At 45.8% G+C, this 21,631-nt stretch overlaps 1 protein-coding gene and 1 pseudogene across 1 annotated transcript; both read right to left on the minus strand.

Annotated features, from left to right (window-relative positions):
• Positions 1 to 11,965: 11,965 nt before the first annotated feature.
• Positions 11,966 to 15,518, minus strand: LOC120656447. Its single transcript, XM_039934539.1, has 9 exons — positions 15,390 to 15,518; positions 14,736 to 14,813; positions 14,150 to 14,289; positions 13,880 to 14,032; positions 13,424 to 13,552; positions 13,265 to 13,314; positions 13,101 to 13,198; positions 12,725 to 13,012; positions 11,966 to 12,605 (listed from the first exon to the last, which is right to left on the minus strand). Exons 2-9 carry the CDS (start codon positions 14,781 to 14,783, stop codon positions 12,123 to 12,125), a joined length of 1,389 nt encoding a protein of 462 aa, XP_039790473.1. The 5' UTR covers positions 14,784 to 14,813; positions 15,390 to 15,518; the 3' UTR covers positions 11,966 to 12,122.
• A 1,406-nt stretch (positions 15,519 to 16,924) lies between these two features.
• Positions 16,925 to 20,445, minus strand: LOC120656449 (annotated as a pseudogene).
• Between the last annotated feature and the right edge of the window lie 1,186 nt (positions 20,446 to 21,631).

Genomic DNA, 21,631 nt, shown 5'->3' on the forward strand with positions numbered 1-21,631 from the left:
GAGGTGGCGGGGTCCTGTCTGCAGCAGCACCGAGCAACACTGAGGTGGATCTCCGGTGCTGGAGACGGCAGGACGACACGGTCAACTTCCTCCGGGATGGCTGTCGGCTCCAGGCTCCATGTTGAGAGAAAGCCTTGAGCCGACGCCATGCCACCGCAGAGGAGGTGTGGCCGTTGCTTGAGAGAAAACCTTGAGTCGACGTAGGGGTAGCAGCGCCCAGCGGCGCCCCCGCTGTGCGCTGCCACGCCGGCTCTGAGGTGTTGCTGTGGCGACGCACAACAGATGCCGCTGCCGTGCGCCGCCACACCGTGGGCGTTGGTGCCCCAGTGCCATGGCACGTGGAGTGAGTGTGGCTCTGCCTTCCTTCATCTTCTCGCTCGTCGTTGCAGAGGATGAACACGGCCCAGAAGCCCGAAGACCCAACCTGCGCCTGACGTCCCCACGGACGGCGCCAAAATGTCGTGGGGGTTCTAGGGGTACCCACAGCCGGGTGGCGGAGCGCACCCGCCTATTCCCAGTGAGGGAGTACTCGGGGAAGTACTAGGCGATGGGGCTGAATCTACCCTGAGACAAGGACTCAAGAACACACGATTTAGAGTGGTTCGGGCCGCCGGAGCGTAATACCCTACGTCCACTGGGAGATGTATTGTTCTTGGTGGTGTGTATGAACCTATCCTCTGCTGGCCTTGGCTCCTACCCAGCCTGAGGTCTTCTAGCGGCGCCCCCTCCTTTTATAGACAAAAGGGGGGAGCGGATACATTGGACGTTGGGGCCCCGACAGGTGGGCCCAACGCGACTGTGCAGCATACTGCGCAGAGTACTCAAACGACTACAGTAGTTGCGAATCTTTTCTCCGATATGCACACTGCTGCCCTCTGACTCAGGGGGGTCTTCTCTTGTCCCGTCAGCTAGGCGCCCGTTGGAGTAGCGCCGAGGCTATTATGTAGGCGTCATAATGGGAGAAGCCGAGCAGTCGCATTCTTCTGTCATGGCAGACTGGCAGGCGCGGAGTGGGCGGCGCCAGCGGCTCCACTACGCGTCTTGGTAATACGCGATCAATAGTCCCCCCTGGTCAAGGAATCGCCACGGCTTCTGCTGTATCAATGCGGACGTTTACCTACCACAATGAATGCAGTGGTGGGTGAGACTTAGTATGGAGACCAAGCGGCCTTGCGCTTGTAGACATGTGTCGGCCCCGGACCGCCCCGAGGCAGGGCGTCGACTTCTTCCCTCAGAGAGGGGTCCGGTCACTATACAGGTGGTCCAGGACCTCATGAGGGGTCCGGGACTCCGCGGGGGTCCGGACTCCTCCGGAGGTCCGGAGCCCCAGCTGCTTGCGCTTGAGCGCCTGCCTCTCCCTGGACACGTGGCGACTCCGGACCTTCCCCAGTCGTGGAACGGGTCCGGATTGTTGTCGGGAGAACAGGACTTCGGACCGCAGGGGTCCAGCTGCTTGGATGTAGTCAAGGATAACTACAAAGGCCCTTGCCTAGACACAGCAAGAGGGGGTACCCCAGTCCTGGGGTACCGACAACTATGACATGATTGTTGGTATGGAATGGTTGGAAAGATTCTCACCTATGCAGATACATTGGTCTCAGAAATGGTTGATTCTACCTTACAACAATTCTCTGATCAGACTTCAGGGTGAATTTCCTTTATGTTTTGCACCTGAGGTTATTATGCTTGAGGTCTGTGTCCTATCAGCAGACCAGGATTCAGTGGAAATTCCTTCCCCTATTCAAGCCTTGTTGACCAAATATCATACTGTCTTTGAAGAACCAATTGGGCTTCCTCCTTCCAGGGCTTGTGACCATGCTATCCCTCTCACTTCTAGAGCTCAGCCTTTTGTCATCAGACCATACCGGTATTCACCTGCACTTAAAACAAAAATTGAGGACCAAGTGTCTAAGATGCTGAAATAGGGAATTATTAGACCTAGCTGCAGTCCATTCTCATCTTTTGTAGTCATGACAAAGAAAAAGATGGTACCTGGCGCTTTTGTGTGGACTATAGGTTCTTGAATGCTCTCACCATCAAAAGCAAGTTCCCTCTACCAATCATAGATGAATTTCTAGATGAACTGGCCCAATCCAGTTGGTTTACCAAGCTTGATCTCAGGTCTGGGTTCCATCAGCTCTTATTAAAGGCTGGAGAAGAGTACAAAACAGCCTTTACAACCCATTTTGGACAATATGAATTCTTGGTTATGCCATTTGGAGTTACTGGAGGACCTGGCACATTTCAGTTTGCCATGAATGCTACTCTTTCACCTCTTCTCAGAAAATGTGTATTGGTGTTTCTTGATGATATTCTTATATACAGCCCCACTTGGGAGGATCATCTGATTCATATAGAAGCTGTCTTACAACTGCTGCACCAAGATGGCTGGAAAGTCAAACCTAGTAAGTGCACTTTTGCACAGAGAACCATTGCTTACTTGGGCCACATTATTTCTAATGAGGGAGTTGCTACTGACCCTTCCAAGATATCTGCTATCCAAGCTTGGCCAACACCAACTACTGTCAAAGAACTTAGAAGCTTCCTGGGTCTTGCTGGGTATTATAGAAAGTTTGTCAGACATTATGGTATCATTAGCAAGCCTCTTACAAATCTCTTGAGAAAGGATTCCATTTTTGTCTGGACTTCTGACACTGAGACATCATTCCAAGCCCTTAAAACTGCTCTGATGACAGCTCCTGTTCTGGCTCTTCCAATTTTTTCTGTGCCGTTCACCATTGAAACTGATGCTTGTGGCATAGGTATTGGAGCAGTACTCTCTCAAAATTGTCACCCCCTGGCTTATGTTAGTAAGGCTTTGGGCCCTAAAACCAGAGGTTTATCCACCTATGAAAAAGAATACATGGCTATCCGTTTGGCTGTTGAACAGTGGAGATCATATCTTCAGCATTCAGAATTTACTATATATACAGATCAAAAGTCCTTGGCCGAATTGGATACTCAACATCTCCATACAGCTTGGCAGCAGAAGGTTTTCACTAAACTTCTGGGTTTTCAGTATAAAGTTGTTTACAAAAAAGGTGTGGAAAATAGTGCTGCTGATGCTCTCTCTAGACACCCAGCACCCCCTACTCAGCTTATGCATATTTCCTCTGCTGTTCCACAATGGCTCACATCTGTAATGGATTCTTATTTTGCTCATCCTCAAGCTCAGGAACTCCTCCAACAATTAAGTCTGTCCACTGACCCTGTCAGCCATTACTCTCTCCATCAGAGTGTGATCAAGTATAAGAACAAAGTATGGTTGGGTGCTAGTTCTGATCTCCAGTCACAAGTTTATCAAGCCTTACACGCCAGTGCAGTTGGTGGCCATTCTGGGTTCCCTGTAACTTATGCTAGGGTGTCTCAACTGTTTTATTGGCCCAACATGAAGACTATGATTAAAGATTGAGTCCAAGCTTGTCACATTTGTAACCAAGCTAAACCTGACAGACAGAAATACCCTGGGTTGCTGCAACCTTTACCCATACCAGATCAAGCATGGAAAATGATCACAATGGACTTTATAGAAGGGTTACCTCTCTCTAATAGATACAATTGTATCTTGGTGGTGGTGGACAGATTTTCCAAATATGCCCATTTTATCCCTCTCTCACATCCTTTCATAGCATTGACTGTTGCTCATGCTTTCATGGACAATATTTACAAACTGCATGGTATGCCCTTATCTATTGTGACTGATCGTGATAGGATCTTTACAAGTCACCTCTGACAGGAATTGTTCAAGTTGTCGGGCACCAAACTGAAAATGAGTTCAGCTTACCATCCCCAATCCGATGGCCAGACAGAGTGTCAAGAGCGTTGGTGCCCAAGACAGGAGGGCCACGACTACGAAGCTCGTAGCCTTGGCCGGTAATGGAGCTGGGGTTTTCGCCCAGGCGCTCTATGGTGGAGAGAGGAAGGAAGACGAGAGAGATAGGGAGATTAGGGATAACTGATTGCTTAATTCTCAAGTGTAGCGATTACATCTCTTAAATAGGCTCATAGCCTGCTGAAAAGAGGGAACAAACCCCTAATTTGTAGCTGATCCTCATGCACGATCTGCATGCGTGCATGCCTAAACTTGCGCCTAACTCTCTGCTGCCGGCAGCTACTGAGCCTGAGCCCGTGATCTACGGCTGTAGTGGCGCCCCCACATGACACAGAGCGTGTGAATCAATGCTTGGAGACTTATCTGCGTTGCTTTGTCCATGTCTGCCCTTCCCAGTGGTTCTCTTGGCTATCCTTGTCTGAATATTGGTATAATACATGCTACCACTCTTCCATCCAGATCACACCATTCAAGGCTCTGTATGGTTATGATCCCAACCATTTTGGCATTGTTCCAGTCCATGACATCACTGTGCCTGACTTGTCTGGATGGCTCCAACATCGCAACTTCATGAATCAACTGCTGAAGCAACATTTGTCCAGAGCTCAGCATCGTATGAAAAAACAAGCTGATCAACATCGCAGTGAGAGGTCCTTTCAAGTGGGGGATATGGTCTATCTTAAGTTGCAACCTTATGTTCAGACGTCAGTCCATCACCGATCAAATAACAAGTTATCCTTTAAGTTCTTTGGGCCATATGAAATTGTGGACAAAATGGGTGCTGTGGCATACAAGTTGAAGTTGCCCCCAACAAGTGCAATTCATCCTGTCTTCCATGTTTCTCAGTTGAAGCTAGCTCCTGGCAAGGGCCACTCTGTCAGTGCTGAACTACCTCCTATGGTCACTAATTTGCAGGTCCCTGCTCGCATTCTCCAGCGCCGAATGATCACCCGGGGCACGACTCCTGTGTTCCAAGTGCTTATCCACTGGTCTCGTCTACCGGAAGATCTCGCTACATGGGAGGATGAAATATCTCTGAAGCAGCGCTTTCCTCGCGCACCTGCACTACTACAATTTTGGATTTTGCGAGGCACTTGAAAAAGGCCTCTGAGGCGTACACAAAAAGAAAACGCCCCAGCATTAACAGAGGCGTTCGTTTCCTATTAACTGAGGCAGTTACGAAAAAACGCCTCAGTTAATTGATTAACTGAGGCGGACGTTTTAAAATAAATGCCTCTGTTAATAACAATTAACTGAGATGGTTGTTTTAAGGCGTCCGCCTCAGTTTATCGATTAACTGAGGCGTTTACGCTATAAAGTCCACCTCAGAAAAAACAGGCATAGCCCGTTGGCCGAGTTAGGGTTTAGATTCATTTCTCTCCCTCTCCCTCCCTCTCTCTCTCTCCAGTCTCCACCCGAGCTGCACAACGGTGGCGCCGGCGCCGTCGCTGCCTCCTGGTCGCGGCGCGCGGGGGGCGGCCGGATCCGGGGGCGTCGGGCCCGGATTCGGGCAGTGGCCGGTGGCCATTGGCGGGGCGGCGCGTCCTAGCGGACCCCGAGCGGCGGAGCGGCGGGGCGGCGCGACGCGGCCCCGAGCAGCGGCGGCGCGGCCCGCGAGCCCGAGTGGCCGCGAACCCTAGCGGCGGTGGCGCGGCAGGCCAGCGGCGGTGGCGCGGCCCCTAGCGGCCGTGCGGCGCAGCCCGCGAACGGCCATGAACCCTAGCGGCGGCGCAACGCGGCAGGCCAGCGGCGGCGGTGCGACGCGGCAGGCAAGCGGCGGCGTGGCGGCCGGCCGGCCGCTCAGATGGGCTCGCCGGGCCTAGATGGGCTCGGCGGGCTCGTCTGTTTTTTTATTTTGTTTTTTTATTAACAGAGGTGGACAAAAAATGCTTCTGAAAATAATGTATTAACACTGACTATAGCTCTGAAAATAAAAAATGCACTCAAGAGGGGGGGTGATTGTCACTCCTGCCGACGAACCTGGTCTGGTTGATGATCCGAAAATAGCGTCTTTTTTATTTTTACATTTTTCAAAAAAAAATTTACAGAAATATATTTTTGGTTTTAGGTTTTACAGTTCTATATCCCTACCGCCCGGCAGGGGCCTACCGCCCGGCAGGTGGGCGGTATGGACCTATATGTAAATAAAAATAAATTTATTTTTCGCAGAGGTCCTTGGAGGGAGCCTGCCGCCCCCCTGCCGGGCGGCAGGCTCCCTCATATATAAAACTCCGCCCCTTCCCTCTGCGCCCTCATTTTCTGCCCACGAGATCCAGAGAGGGGAGAGGGAGAGAGGAGGGGTGAGGGAGGTAAAAAAACCGGCGAAGCCCTGCAGGATTTTGGATCCGAACCGCAGGTAACCAATATTTCTCAACTTTGTCATTCCAGATTGTTTTTATGTTTAATTTTATGATTAGTATTTTTAATTATTGGAAGCACTTAGGATTCAGATTAGTGGTTATAATTGAAGGCATAGTATATTTGTAGATATTAGATTAATTAAAATTAAGTCTTTGCATGGCCAGATATGTCGAGCAAAGTGGCATTTCAAGTTCATTACGGTGACTTCTATAGAATTACTCATGATTCCTATGGAGTAAATCTATCAGCATTGAAAAGAAGACAGTGCAGTCTAGACAAACCCCTAGAGAGGAGTTTTGAGTCCATACGGAAATGTCTTCACAAGATGTTCAATGTGAATTCAAAGACTCATTTGCTTACGGTTCATACCTTGACTTCCTGGAAGCTAATGGGGATTTCTGGGAGTTGACGCATATAAGTAGTACGGAAGAATGACAACATTACATGCACGCAGCTCGAGAAAGTGGGTGGCCTCTCGCAATGGTAATTCAGATTCACCAGAAGACCGGTGATTTAGGTGAAGGGTCAACACACACAACATCTGACTGCAATGAAGAGATGGAAGAGGATAAAGAAGAAGAGAACATGCAAGCTCCAGAATCAGAACCAGAACCACAAGGTTTAGCAGATGAAGGTGAGCGGATACCTGGAATTGTGGAGGACATGGAGAAAGAAGACCAGGATGCACAAATAATAGAGCAATGTGGGGACTCATCGGACGATGAGGACGATGAGCGCTTCCCAGTGTTAGGTGAATGGCGTAAAGAGGGTTTTGGTAATCCAGTGGTACAAGATATTAGATGTCCGGAGTTTGAATACAGAGTGAATGAGGTCATACAAGGGGCAAAGTATCGTACCATTGAGGATGTGAAGGATGCTGTGAAGCTCTGGGCTGTATCTCTGAGGAAGGAATTCAGAGTACTGAAGTCTAGCAGCAAAGAATACAAGGTGAGGTGTGCAGATAGAGACTGTACATGGCGAGTGCATGCATACAAGGGAAAGTTCAAGACACACTGGGAATGTTCAATTGTTACACCACATACTTGTAGATTGACAGGTGTTATGGGACATCATCGTAATATCACATCAACTTTCGTGGCTAAGAAGATGTATGGGGTGATTCTTGACAAAATGGATTATGAGCCTGCATTGATAATTAGGGACATTGAACAGAATTTCCAGTATGTGATCAGCTATGCAAAGGCTTGGCGGGCTAAACAAAAAGTATTTGAGATGAGGTTTGGCACTTATGAAGTATCATATGACAACCTACCTCGTATGCTTGAAGCTATTGTGCACAGAAATCCTGGAAGTGCTTTTGATACATACAGTGTACCGAGCTTGTCAGGGCGGCCAAGCATTCTGCTGCGAGCTTTCTTCTGCATTGGAGCATGTGTGAGGGTATTCATTTACTGCCTTCCTGTTCTGTGTATTGACGGCACTTTCCTGACAGGGAAATATAAGGGAACAATATTGACGGCAATCGGAATTGATTGCAACAAGCAGATAGTTCTCATCGCCTTTGCCTTTGTTGAGAATGAGAACATAGAAAGCTGGTACTGGTTTCTTGAACGTCTGAAGATTCACATTGTTGCTGGAAGGCCTAATATTTGCCTTATCAGTGATAGGCATGCAGGTCTACTTGCAGCTATAAGGCAGCTCCAAGAAGGTAGTAAATCTTCACCTCCTATATGGCCAGATGTTGTCAATAGGTGGTGTGTGAGGCATATGGCTGCTAACTTTTATGAGCGGTTCAAGAATAAGGATCTGATGAATTTGTTCAAGCGATTGTGCACTCAGAATCAGCAGAGGAAGTTTGATGCTTTGTGGGGTATAATTGATGATATGAGCGCTGAATTGCTTAAGAGCCAGGCCTCATCATCCAGCAGAAGACGTTCTACAGATTCATTAGTTGGACATGCTAAGCCATTTTCACAGTGGATTGATGGTGCTCCTAAAGAGAAGTTGTCACTTCTGTATGACACAGATGGGAGACGTTATGGGATCGAGACGACCAACCATGCTGAATGTTACAATATGGTAATGCGTCGTGTTCGTGGATTTCCTCTTGTTGGCATTGTTGAGTTCATCATGTATGGATGTATAAGGTATTTTCGGGAGCGATACGCATCAGCCGCTCCCTTACTTAATGATCCAGGAGTGCATTTTTGCAGAAGGGTCAATGAGTACATGGAGAGAAAAAAATTGAAAAGGCTCGATTTCACTCAGTCATATCGATGGGCACAAAGGAGCAAAGATTTGAGGTATCATGCAGGGACAGGACCGGACAGGGTGTCCGCAGACAAATGGTAATTCAAGAAGTTTTGAAAACCATTGACGGGAGGGTGTTCTGCCGATGTCAGAAGCCAAAGGTGCATCACTTACCATGCTCCCATGTCATCGCGGCTTGTTCTGTATCTGGGTTAGATGCTGCGTCATATGTTCCTCAATATTTCACAAAAGAAGCCGCAGCACAGACTTGGTGTCATGAGATATACGGCATCGGTATTCTAGGCCCATTCACTCAAAAAAATCCCCATCCAATGCTCATCCCTGATGCAGCTACGAAGCGGGGCATAGGCCGACGGCAGACACGTCGGATCCAGAACGGAATGGACGAGTCCGAGGCTGGAAAGAAGAAAAAACGTTGCAACTTGTGTGGAGCGGACGGTCACACTTACAAGAAGTGCCCACAACTTTCAGTACCCACTGCTGCTGCCGAGGCTGGACCTTCCGGGAATCCGACGGATGGATCGGCTCCACCTACAAGATATTGTGTATTTATTTGTGTGTACGAAATTAAGTATATTGTGTGTACCCACTGCTGCTGCCGAGGCTGGACCTTCCGCATCTAGTTGTGCATTTATTTGTATGTACGAAATTAAGTATATTGTGTATGTACTCCTAAATATCTTGTTTAACTAGTTGGAAGTGCGTATTTCTATAGAATTTGGTTGTAATGAACGTAACCTTCAATGTAATATCTTATGTGGTATCTTGTTTAACGTTCTATTAATATTTCGTTCATTGTATCAAATTGGTTAGCCCCAAATGCTTGGACACATGGTTTGTCGCCACCTATAGCACAAGCCACCACATAATGTGACACATAGAAGAAAGCTAAATGAGTACACATCCATGATACTGAAGAATCCAAATTATTTCAGTACAATTTACTTCACAATCTAGACCGATGAACACTATATGTTACACATTATTTCATGAAATCATCTAGGTAGTCACGCACAGGGGGAGTAACATCATTTCTTGGAGGCCATGGTTTGGGGGGCATGAAGTCATCTAAGTCGTCATCCCAGTTAACAGAACTTGGTGCTGGAGGTGGTTCAGTTTGACTTGACGAACCTCTTGACTTTCCCTTTCTCTCTTTTATGGTTCTACTTTCATGCACAGGGAGAGGAACATCAGGTGTTCGAGGCCATGATTTGGGGGACATGAAGTCATCCATATCGTCATCCCAGTTAACACAACTAGGTGCTCGAGGTGGTGCAGCACGACTTGACGAACCTCCGGTCATCTGTTCTTGCGGAGGCCGAGAACTATCACCCGAAGATCTTTTCCACCTCCTTCGTCTAGTTTGCGGCATAACTCCACCGAAGATACATACCAATTTTTTGAAATTTGGTATCGATTTGTTAATCAACTCCGTGTCCTCGGGGTAATCCTAGCATATAATTACACAATAATTTTACTATTTCGTAAATATGGATTACAAATAACGGACGCGATTAGAACTGAATAAGAGTTACCTTAATGTGCATCTCATACACCTCTGGCCGCATCCATATCTTACAAGTAGTTTGTAAGAATCCAATAACATGTTGATGATTCGCTAGTTCACATACCCTCATGTATATCTTCCTACGTTCTAGCAGGTGTTCCTTTAAATCTTGCATTGTAATACCTCGAAACAATGGCAAATCTTTAAACTCAACTAATTTGGACAACACCATCTCTATCGTACCATCCGCTAATGGATCCAACTTCTTACTGATTACAAGATGTGTCATGATCTCAATAAATATACTGGATTTTTCTTCGGTCCATGAAAATCCAACAGAATTGGAGGCAGCCATTGCCTTATGCTGCAATAACAGTAAGGTACTGTCATTCTAAGTTTACTATTCTATATTTCACTATCCAAAAACTAAATCTATTCTAATTCATAATTATTTTAGAAACAAGTCTATAATAGTTGAGAAATATTGGTTACCTGCGGTTCGGATCCAAAATCCGGCAGGGCTTCGCCGGTGGAATTACCTCACTCACCCTCCCTCTCCCCTCTCTGGATCTCGTGGGCAGAAAATGAGGGCGCAGAGGGAAGGGGCGGAGTTTTATATATGAGGAGGGAGCCTGCCGCCCCCCTGCCGGGCGGCAGGCCCCCTGCCACCAACTGGTGGGGCGGCAGGCTCCCTCCAAGGACCTCTGCGAAAAATAAATTTATTTTTATTTACATATAGATCCCTGCCGCCCCCCTGCCGGGCGGTAGGGGCATAGAACTGTAAAACCTAAAACCAAAAATATATTTCTGTAAATTTTTTTTTAAAAAAATGCAAAAATAAAAAAGATGCCCGAAAACAGGCCAAGTGAACGACGGCAAAAAGGAAGGCCCGGCCCAGCTCGCGTGTGACCGGCCCGGAATGGACCCAGTAAGACTCGGCTCCTGCGTGAGCTTTATCTATATCTAGAGCCAGTGCTCCTGCGTGGGCGATCATGAACTAAGTTGTAAACAGAATCTTAACTCTCTAAGCTGTCCTCTGCCGTCTCATCCTTCTCCCGTGCTCTTTCTTCCTTCCTCTTTCTTGATCTCCAAGCCGTAGCCTAACAGAATACCTCTGGAAGTCTTGGTATGTTTATTTCACCACTCTGAGAATCATCATCTTTCTGCAAGGGTGAGTACTTTCTTTTGGCCCGTGAAGCAATCAATCCATCTGCAGCACACCATAGATGGTTATGAATAATTCAGACATTTGAGGCACAAAACAGCAAATAACAATCACACCAACGCTCACGGAGGAATCCATTTGTTCTCTTGTCCAACAACACTACAATTTGGTAAAATTGAGCGATTTTTTTCTTTTATTTATTTCTGCAGAGCATAGCAGGTTCCCCTCAAGTTCTGTCAATATAGTTGAAGCCAAAGGAATATACGATGGTGCAGGCATCGCCATTGCGATCAATATAGTTTTGGGTAAGCACCTCTAATATGCTCCCTCACCAGGCTCGTCTCTAATCTTACTTATAGATGTAAAAGAAACGAATGAATTGAATTGAAGTAATGCTACTACTATAGTACACTAGCATTATTTGAACTATGAGATATTTGTACTCCTCTGGAGATCTCCTTAAATTGGGGAAAAATGTCTTTTCCCCTGCGAATATCGAAACTAAAAGAGGAAGAGGTGGTTTCTTACTAGTGGCTCGGGCTCGCCGACGCCGGCGGTCTGGCTGCCGCTCCATGGACATTTGGGGCCTATCTATGTCATCCCAGTTTATGAATCCCTTGAAGCGTCCGGCATCTCCCTTGCCTATGTTGGGGAGAGGATTGGACTCGGATTTGGGAACCCAAGCAGAGTCTGATTGTGTTGGGAGGGGAGCTCAAAATCCAATTCTGTTCCGAATCGAACTCTAGGCGCTGCACAGGCCATCGCCATCGCCTTGCCCATGCATCCTGGGCTTTGGCCACGGCCCACTGCAACATGCCAACCGCTCTTCTAATAGCCCTTTACATCCACCTTTACAAATTCACACGAATGATATGCAAGGAACATCCATAATAATAAGCTTCTGTAAACCAAACAAAAAACAGGTCCAGAAGCAATTTAATTTGAGCACAATTCTATACAGCCAGCAATAACCAAGTCTACGGTTACAGGATATGTACATCTCAGGGCAACACTAACAAGTAGTTTCACTCATCTTTCATGGCCATCTCATGCCTCCTTTTCTGTGCAACCTCGACAAGCAGAGTCAGCAGGGCTTCGCACACCTGCGACGTGTCCGCCTGATCCCCTGGCTCTTCTTTCACCGAGGAATATACCATCCAAGCATGGTCTAGCTTCCGCTCTGGTCGGACCACCACTGATCCTGGAACTTCAGCATCCTTCCTCGTCACGAGACCGTCACTCATCTCGCCATACCTTGCCACCAGCAGTTGTGAGCATGCTGCCATTGCAGCTGAAAGTGGCATCACAACCGGTATCCTGGTGGAATTGCCATCGGCAGCAATCGGGAGCTCCAAGTGCGCGACATGAGACAGCGCAGTGAGCACGCTGGGAGTGATGCTTGCCTCTGTGTGGAATGATACAATTGGAACCTCCAAGGGCAACGGGTGTTGTTGCAGGAATTCTTTTCGTTTTTCGTAAGTCAGGTCTTCTAGGGCCTGCAGATCACCCTGAAAACAAGATGATGAATAGAGTCAAGAAACACTGCCACCCAGTGTACAAGGTAGTTACCAGTTAGTGGTTCCAGTTGTCCAAGGTAGGTAGTGGTTGGAATGACCAAGGAAAATACCTTAAGGACTTTAGATACCAAGATCTCCATGATTTTACGCAACCTCACATAGTCACCAAGCTGCCCCTCTCGCAGGATATCTGAAGCAACTGGACTTCCTCCATATGGACTTTGAGCTAATACCAAACCCGCGACTTTGTCTTTAAGTTGTGGCCAGTAGAGGGAGAGGGCTGCAGCCGAATCTACACCGCCCTTGCTATGACCAAGAAGTAGCACTCGTTTCCTTGATCCCCAGTATATTTCTTCTATGTATTCCTTTATCTCTCGTGCATTTTTACTTACTGAAGACTGCAAGGTAGTTTTTTCATGTATGTATTGCTTAATTAAAACAAATGTCAAGAGGCAAATCACAGGCTTATGTATGGAATGGAAGTACCTCACTATGAATTTTGGCAATATGACAAGCTAGACCCATCTTGGAGAAGTATGCCTTTGTCTTGACAAAGTAAAGTGGTCCGTGGTTACTAAACAGACCTATAAAAACGTTAGCACAAAAACTTGGAAATCGATAGCTCACAATTGGAGTGGTCACTGACTAACCTGGAACCAACAAGTAAACAACTGAATCAGGTAGCTTGTGCTCATTTTTTCTGGCGAGGAGTGAGATGGTCCACATGAGATATAATTCATATTACATCTTTATTAAAAACATTTTTACAAATCATCAGCATTGATGTCCAGTTTGGTGCTTTTGCTGACCTCACAGAGTCCAAAATCTCCAAGAATCTGGCTGTCCCATCCTCGGTTCTAGGCAAGCTTTGGTCCCTCTGGAGCCAGCCGATATCATCTGCCGAACCACGGACAGTTTTCCGAGCACGCTCTTCAAGGCTGCACAAGATATCAAAGGAGCATAGTATGTTACAAAAGACTATTTGCATCCACTGAACTTGATTTCCCATCCAAACTTAGTAAAAAAAATTGCATCAGAATGGTGTCCATTCTGTACTCCCAAAAGTAGAGTTTACTCTTCAGTATGGGCAAACACAGATTCACAGTGGCAAATTCTATGAGAAGTGCAGCACTACATGCGTTGACTCCTTAATGCATAGATTAGGACTTGCATCAGAACGAACAAAACATAAAGATTGCAGAGAAAACTGTACCCTTGAAACAGTGAGATTCCATTCTGAAAAACATGTGAAGGCACCATTTGACCTGCGTTTTCTTGAGAAGGGCTTCCGCTGCAGTCTGCCTGACCAAGGGATGAATTTGTTCCAGTAGAATTTCACGGAAGAAGTCTGAAAAGAAAGCCTGCCTGCAGCCAATGCAGGTGGCAGTGTTACTAATTCTTGGCCCTCCTCAGATAGACTTGCATTAAGATAATGAACACAATCATTTTAAAAAAATGGAAATACCATAATAATCCACCTCACTTATGCAATTGGCACGAGGGAATAATTTCTTTGAAGGAAGAAAAAGAACTAACCCACATAGCCAGGTACAGGGAGGCACTGGGTGAGAAATGAAGCTGTCTGGGCAAGATAAGATGCAGCTTGATTTAAAGCAGGTAAGTTGAGGAATAGCTGTGAATCTTCAACCCTGTCAGCTGAGTTACTATCATCAACCTGCACTAATAAAGTAGATGTTAAACAAAAAGAAATAACCAAATAGACTATAGTACAACTACAGAACATTTGTCCAAATTGGACCTTCACATAGAAAATCAATGCAATCTGGATATGCTGTTTTTCTTACTTAATGATGGATATGTTTCAAGAATTTATGAATCACCAAATTAGGTGGGGCACAATATTTTAAGACTCGTAAGCCTGTAAACTTAAAATTTTTAAATTTGGTATTCGAATAACAGGGGTGCCAAGGATAATCAGTAGACATGATCAGTGTACTATGATCACTTTAAGGTTTTACATCCTGAACAATTGAGAAAAGCAGGTCATAGTCAATTGGTTCATAGCGTGACAGAAAAAGGACTAAGAGCTGAGCAGAGTTATGGCAACTCAGTGCTTGGGGTAATAGCAGGGAAAATTTGCAAAGTCCACTGTCCACATACCGTAGCAGATGTAGATGGCTCCCCCTGTGTTGAAAGCGATTCCCTCATGTTTGGTATGGTTGTCCAGATACAAGAAATCTGCTAGCAAATGCTCCCATTTGTCAGAATATTCAATGCGCAACCAAGCAATTATGCTGCAAAAGTAGAGTAACAGGAAAATATGGTGGAGCTAGCGACAGATTATAATTGAGAAGGAAACACAACTGAAGAGCAAGTCATGAGGTCCTTATCATCAAGAAGGAAAGGATTAAACGGCATCTCCATTCAGCAAAGGCATCAGAACTTCCAGCAGGTGCATGGACCATGCCTCTACTCACGCCAGACGGTCAGAAGCCAAATTCCTTTTTTTCTTTCTCGTTAATAATAAGATAAAAGGAATAAAATAAACGCCATGGCAGAGCCTGTGCTACAACCCTAAGAACTGACGCGATAAAGGAAAGCTGCAACGCCATGGCAAATCTTCCCTGGATAAAGGAAAGGTGCAAGTTGTTGCAGGAATAAGAATCAGAGGACCTGACGCGAGATGCTAAGCGCGGAACCGAATCAGAGACATGAAGGATTGAAAGGAATCAGTAGTGAGAGATCCAACAATCTCAACCAAACTAAATACGGAGGGGAAAACGAAGCAACAGAAGACGATATATATGAATTTACCGGAAGGAATTCAGAGTGGTGGATGCCGCAAGGACGCTGGGATGGATGGATCAGAGGGAGTCTTCGTCTTCCGGCAGCCGTGGCGTCTCGTCTCGTCTCGGAACGAGATCGCCTGCAGTCGGCGGAAACGACTTCTCTCTGCAGTCGATCATCTGAGCCATCCAATTTATATCCAACCGTGACTCCGTGAGACTAGCAAACACTGCAGACAAATAAGACATGTAACAGCCCATATGAGCCCAATGCTGGCGAGTCCCTGGTCGACTCGACTCTGTCGCTATCGGCGTTCCCCTCACCGACCGGCCGCCATGCGACGCTCGGAGCTCCCTACCTCACCAGCTCACCGGCGGCGGCAAGAGCTACTACGCGTGTGTCGGCAAGGTGTGGAAGCGCGGCCACCTGCTCTACAGCACGCCGGGCACCGGCAAGTCAACCATGATCGTCGTCGTGGCCAACTATCTCGACTATGATGTCTACGACATCAAGCTCACCTCCGTGCGCACCAACACCGACCTCCGCAAGCTATTCATCGAGACCACCAGCAAGTCCATCACCGCCATAGAGGATATTGACTGCTCCCTCGACCTCACCAGCAAGCGCAAGAAGAAGAACCAGCAGGCGGTGGAGGGTGATGAAGCCGAGAGCAGCAGCAAGGATGGAGGCGACAAGAAGGACGGTGCAGAGGCCGCCGGCAAGGAGGGGGAGGAGGACAAGAGCGCCAGTAAGGTGACGCACTCCGGCTTGCTCAACTTCATCGACGGGATCTGATTGGCGTGCGGCAGCAAGCGCATCATCGTGTTCACCACCAACCACGTTGAGAAGGTGTGGACCCGGCGCTGATCCGGCGGCGGCCGCATGGACAAGCACATCGAGATGTCCTACTGCTGCTTCGAGTCCTTCAGATTTCTAGCCCGGGTGTCGATGGGGCGGCAGGGTCTACGGCCACAAAGACAGGAGCACCGGCGAGGTAGGGAGCTCCGAGCGTCGTGCGGTGGACGGTCGGGGAGAGCGTCGTGCGGTGGCCGGTCGGGGAGTGGAACGCCGATCCGGCAGTCGACCAGGGACTTCGCTAGCCATTGGGCCATATGGGTTACAGGCCTGTTTGCTAGTCTCACAGAGTCACGGTTGGATACAAATTGGATGGTTTAGATGATCGACTGCAGAGAAAAGTCGTTTCAGCCGACTGCAGAGGATCTCGTTCCGACTGCAGAGGATCTCGTTCACTCTCGGAACGCCCCGCCCGCCGCTCTGCTCTTCCGTTGTGCTTCACATACGTGGCGGTTGTCCCCCGAGCATATCCCAAGCAAGAAGGCTCCCAGTCATTGAATGGGCCATGGGCCGTCACATTAGAGATCCTGCGCGAGCCCTTCTTTATGGCGGCCTGTTTGGTAGGCTTCAGGGGCTTTCTTTTTTCATGTCAGATTATATATTCCAGCAACAACACATGTATAATTGCATGACACAGTAGAGAAGCAACCAGCACACCTGGCAATTTCAAATTCCCAAGGATTGCATGATTCTTCTCCTCCAGGTAATGCAGTGAACATCCTATCATAAACTGATGTATAATGTTTAGTTTACCAAGTGATACACAGTGCTCAGCAAGTACTCATGTCCTTTCTCAGCATGAGCAACAGAAATATTCAGGTACTCATTCCGTTCTCACATTACATTCAGCTCACACACTAGCCTTTCATGTATTTACAATTGGACTTCCCCTACGATTTCATATCACCATTGTTCGTCCACATCCACCTCTACTTCTTCCTTTTCATACTCCGAACCAGAACCTTCCCTGTCTCCAAAAGGATCTTCGTCATTGCTACCATCATCCTCATCCTCTGACAATTCTTCTGGATAATCAAAAAGTGGATTGTCTTCAGCTGCATATTCCGAGATGGAAAAGTTAAGGTAACAAAAAAATAAATCAGGACCTCAACTCTCACTGGCCAATTAAGGGAGCAAAATGATTGTACAATTACCATTTGAATCATCTGTGTCATATGGGTAGTCATCATCATAGCATTCATCTTCGCCATCATCCACTTGTAACCTAGCAGTAAAAGATTGTTTAGAAGACACTCTCAAGGGAACAGAATAGAGTTACCACATGTGATTCATAATCTACCGTGGATATGAAGATGCTGATGTATCCTCCATGTTTGTATCATCCACCTCCTTGACAGTATAGATGTCATAAACTTCTGAATCTGCTTGTCAGAAAATTTAGACTCATAAAACCAGATCTGTAGCTAAACTGTTCACCTTTACTACTTTCAGCACAAGTAGTCTAAAAGCACCAAGAAAGGTTCCACTACTATTGAGATCATCTCACGGCAAGAAGCACACATACCTTCTGATTGTGCCAATGAAATAATATCTGACCCAATTTCCTCAGCAGCTGATGGCAAGTACTCCCGTATAAGTAAGTGGAAGAAAGCTGCACAAAACAGCACCCTCTTCGAAAGAAGTAATCCTGCAGGGACTATTGTAAGATAACCTACAACCGTACAACTTTAAATTCAAAGACCTGGTAAATTGTTAGAAAGCAAGACTTGCCGTGGTTCTGCTGGATGCCTCTCTTCATCAGGATCTACTTGGACAGCATCATAAAGATGGCATATTTCTCTAAGTGATTCGTCAGCTTCATTCTTTTCTCCTTTCCGACTCTTCCATATTTGTGCAAAGTGAGCATTTCTTCCTAGATCCTGTAATAGGGTCAATGAACAAAACCTTACCATGCCCGAAGCAGAGCACCATGGAGTTTAAGAAAAATAAAGTACTTGATCACAGTTTTATAGTTTCAGGAAAACTAAGGAAAAGCACCACCCTCATGAAATTGATGCACATAAGCTAAGCTAGCATGTCCACGCTATAGGAACTCCTGGTACTAGCCCTACTTTGCTAAAAGGGAACAACTTGGTACAGATAGATCCTTGAGAATTCTATGCTAGTCTCAAACACCAATTTGCAACTTGCAACTTCACTCAACATGACCACACATTTGCGTATGTCTGTTGGACTAAGCCGAGCTATCAAATATGCCACTCTGAAAGAACCAAATGACCACATTACTCAACACAAGTGTCCAGAAACAGGGTTTGGCAATGTACACCAGAGAATCATTTATTTAGCCTGCAGTCTTTGTAGCTGTAAATCGTCATACCTACCTTGCCATATGCCTGTGACAAGGGCTCTCCAGAATCTAACACCCAACTGATAATCTCATCTGTAATGCACCACCATTAACCTAGAATGGCTGGCGTGATTGTTCACATAGATCAACAATGTGATAAACAGGCTCAACCTAGACAACCAGCGTTGGTGTGAAGCTAAACCCAATTACTCAATCACATATATACTTGCAGGTGAGATGGTGCCATATAAAAGACACAACAGAAATGCAGAAGTAGCACTGGTGCAAACACTTTAAACACAATAAGGATTATTTTGGGATGCACTTCTGCGCTAATCAACTATGTATCGATCAGAATAAGCGCAACAAACTTAACACTAGAGTACGCGAAACAAAGCACACATAAATATTAAAAAAGAAACATAAATTGACCCTCGAGACTTAGGAAAGGCATGCATCCTTGGTTCCCTCCAATAGTTAATTCTATGCTTGATTTGTGGGACATTACATGATCTAAATCTTCCATCAAACTCACAGCCTCATTAGTATTCATAAAAACTTGAGAATCAAGAACTGACTGCAGCCAGAATAACCAGATGTGCATACCTCATGCCTCTGCCTGGCTGCCGACCGTAGCTGGTCTGTTTTCTGTTGGCACGAAAAGGGGTCCAGTTTAGACTTTAACCAACTAAAATTCAAGGAAACAGCTAGATATGAAAAACACCATTTCCCAGATTGTAATTGCTACTGATAGCATCTTCTTAATGCAATGATAAGTAGCTCTCCGGCGTATTCGAGAGAAAAAATGCTACTGACAACAATATTCAAGGGAAAAACTAAAAGGTGCGATTAGCAAATGATCCTCATGAGAAGCAGCGAAAAAAAAATAATGTGGTAGACTGGCATAAAGTTTTGCTTACTTTGTCTTGCTTGATTCTATCATTCCATTCCTTTGTCTTGCTCTTTATCTCTTTGGAATTTGAGTCAGCAAGCTGCAAAAACAAATGGAATTGTTTACCAAAAAATCTTAACAAGTGTAACCATGTTTTAAAGCATAACAGAATCTGGCTCTTCTTTTGCAAGTGAATATTTAAAGAACAAATGTCAACATCTCTTTTATTTCAAAGGAGATGTTCAGTTGCAGTATTCAAGAACAAATTTAAACACGACCTACAAAACAGCTATGCCATGCCAAGATGCCAAATCTGGGTGCCAAGCTAGTTTAACAAGTAACAGAAAATAAAATAAAAGATGGAAAAGGATAGAATATTACCAAAAGAGAGTGCAAAACATTTTCAACAGCTTCAGAATGGTGTACTGTTTCGATGTGTTGAACAAGAAGCTTCTTAACCCGTGGTTCCTCCGTAGCTGTGGGCATGGCAAGACGGTAAGACATTTTGCAGATAAAGGAGGGCACTACTATGTTGTTTCCGGTCTATAATTGTTCGTCTGTTTGGATTGTACCGGTGGAGGATGAGGAGGAGGGTTCGGAGATGGAGAGGCTGGAAATATCGAGCATCGCTTTCTTCGCTGGCCTCTCATTAATCTCTAGCCCTGATAGAGAAGGCAAAAAGATTGTCAAAACCTCTCCTTCTATTGGGCAGAAATAAGAAATTCATGGAGGAAGAGGACGGGGGCAATGACGGAGAAAGCAAGATAGAAGTGGAGCTCACAGAATGCGTCCGGGCGGGTCTGCGATGGCTTGCGCTTGACTCGGACGACGATGGGCTTCTCCTTTGGCGCGGGCTCCGAGGTGGAGGCTTCGCCGGCGGCCGCCGCCGCGGACGCCATGACCAGCAAGCGCGGTTCGGTAGGTTTTTTTTTTGTTTTTTTATACGGCGGTAGGGAAAGATGAATGGACCCACCGGACTTCTAACTCTGCCGGTGCTTTATGATTCGTGCGCAGGGGCATCTGACGACGAGGAGCATGGTCGGCTGGTCGGTCGTCGGTGGTGGAGTCCAGTCCGTCTCCAACACCGACCGACCGATCCTCCCTCTCCCTTCTCCTTTGCTGGTTGGACTAAAAACGTCGCGGCCTTGCCGCGAGTGGCGAGTAGATGTACTCGTGATATTTCATGGGATAGAAAAGTTTTTTAATAGATTTATAATGATTGGCATGAAGAGAACATATTTTTGAAAAGTTCAATTTAAAAGGCACTTGAACTTGTAGAATACTCCCTCTGTCTCAAAATAAATGCAATTCTATGATCAACTACGCCAATCAATATTATATGTAAAATTACCAAAATACCATTTTGTCTTTTATGATGAGTGGATGAGGTGTTAGTTGTTTTTTGTTAGAGTCTTCCGGAAATTGTCTTGTCTTTTGTGGTAGATAGGTCAAAATTAGCAATTTTTGTGAGATAAATTTTGAACTCTATAGTTGCAATTATTTTGAGACCAAAGAAGTACTAACCATAAATTGGATATTGGCAAAAAAAAGAATTCTTAATTGATATAAGTTATGGATTTGAATTTTCTCAATTAATTTATCTTAGATCTACACAAAAATGCTTTTAATACACCAACTTTCCTATCTAGCCATTGCCCAGGCTCGCCGTCGCTTGCTCCCAGGCTGCGTGACCTCCGTGCCACGGTGGTCCATGCTACGCTACGCTCGCTGTGGAGGAAGACAGAAGATTGAGAGAGAGAGGTGATTGAGAGAGACTCGGATGTCATATTTTATCATATTTTAACTCAAATACGAATATGGATTTGAATTTCTCGAATCATCAAAGATTCCAATTCGCATTCTGATGTTTACTACAATTTCTAAAAATGTAGATCATATCATTATGTCAAGGATCAAACTATCTCAAAATAGTCCAATAACGAAATGCCTCCTCGCTAGGAATTTTTTTCTAGTAAATATAATGATATCGATTATGCTTGTTTTTATGAAATTTAGAATGCTCTGATTTGAAATTTAGCTTAATGTATCTCCCTTAAATTGAAGCTGTCGTGTCACATCTAACGACCAACTATTACCGGACCATTTACTTATATTATTTGAAACTTTATTTTATACATTGAAAAAGAATGTAATTAGGTTGATATATTTTTTTAAAAAGATTGCTATGTATGCGCGATTCCGATTCTGCGCGCG

The sequence above is a fragment of the Panicum virgatum genome, chromosome 1N, assembly GCF_016808335.1.
Source record: "Panicum virgatum strain AP13 chromosome 1N, P.virgatum_v5, whole genome shotgun sequence".
Classification (NCBI taxonomy): Eukaryota; Viridiplantae; Streptophyta; class Magnoliopsida; order Poales; family Poaceae; genus Panicum; species Panicum virgatum.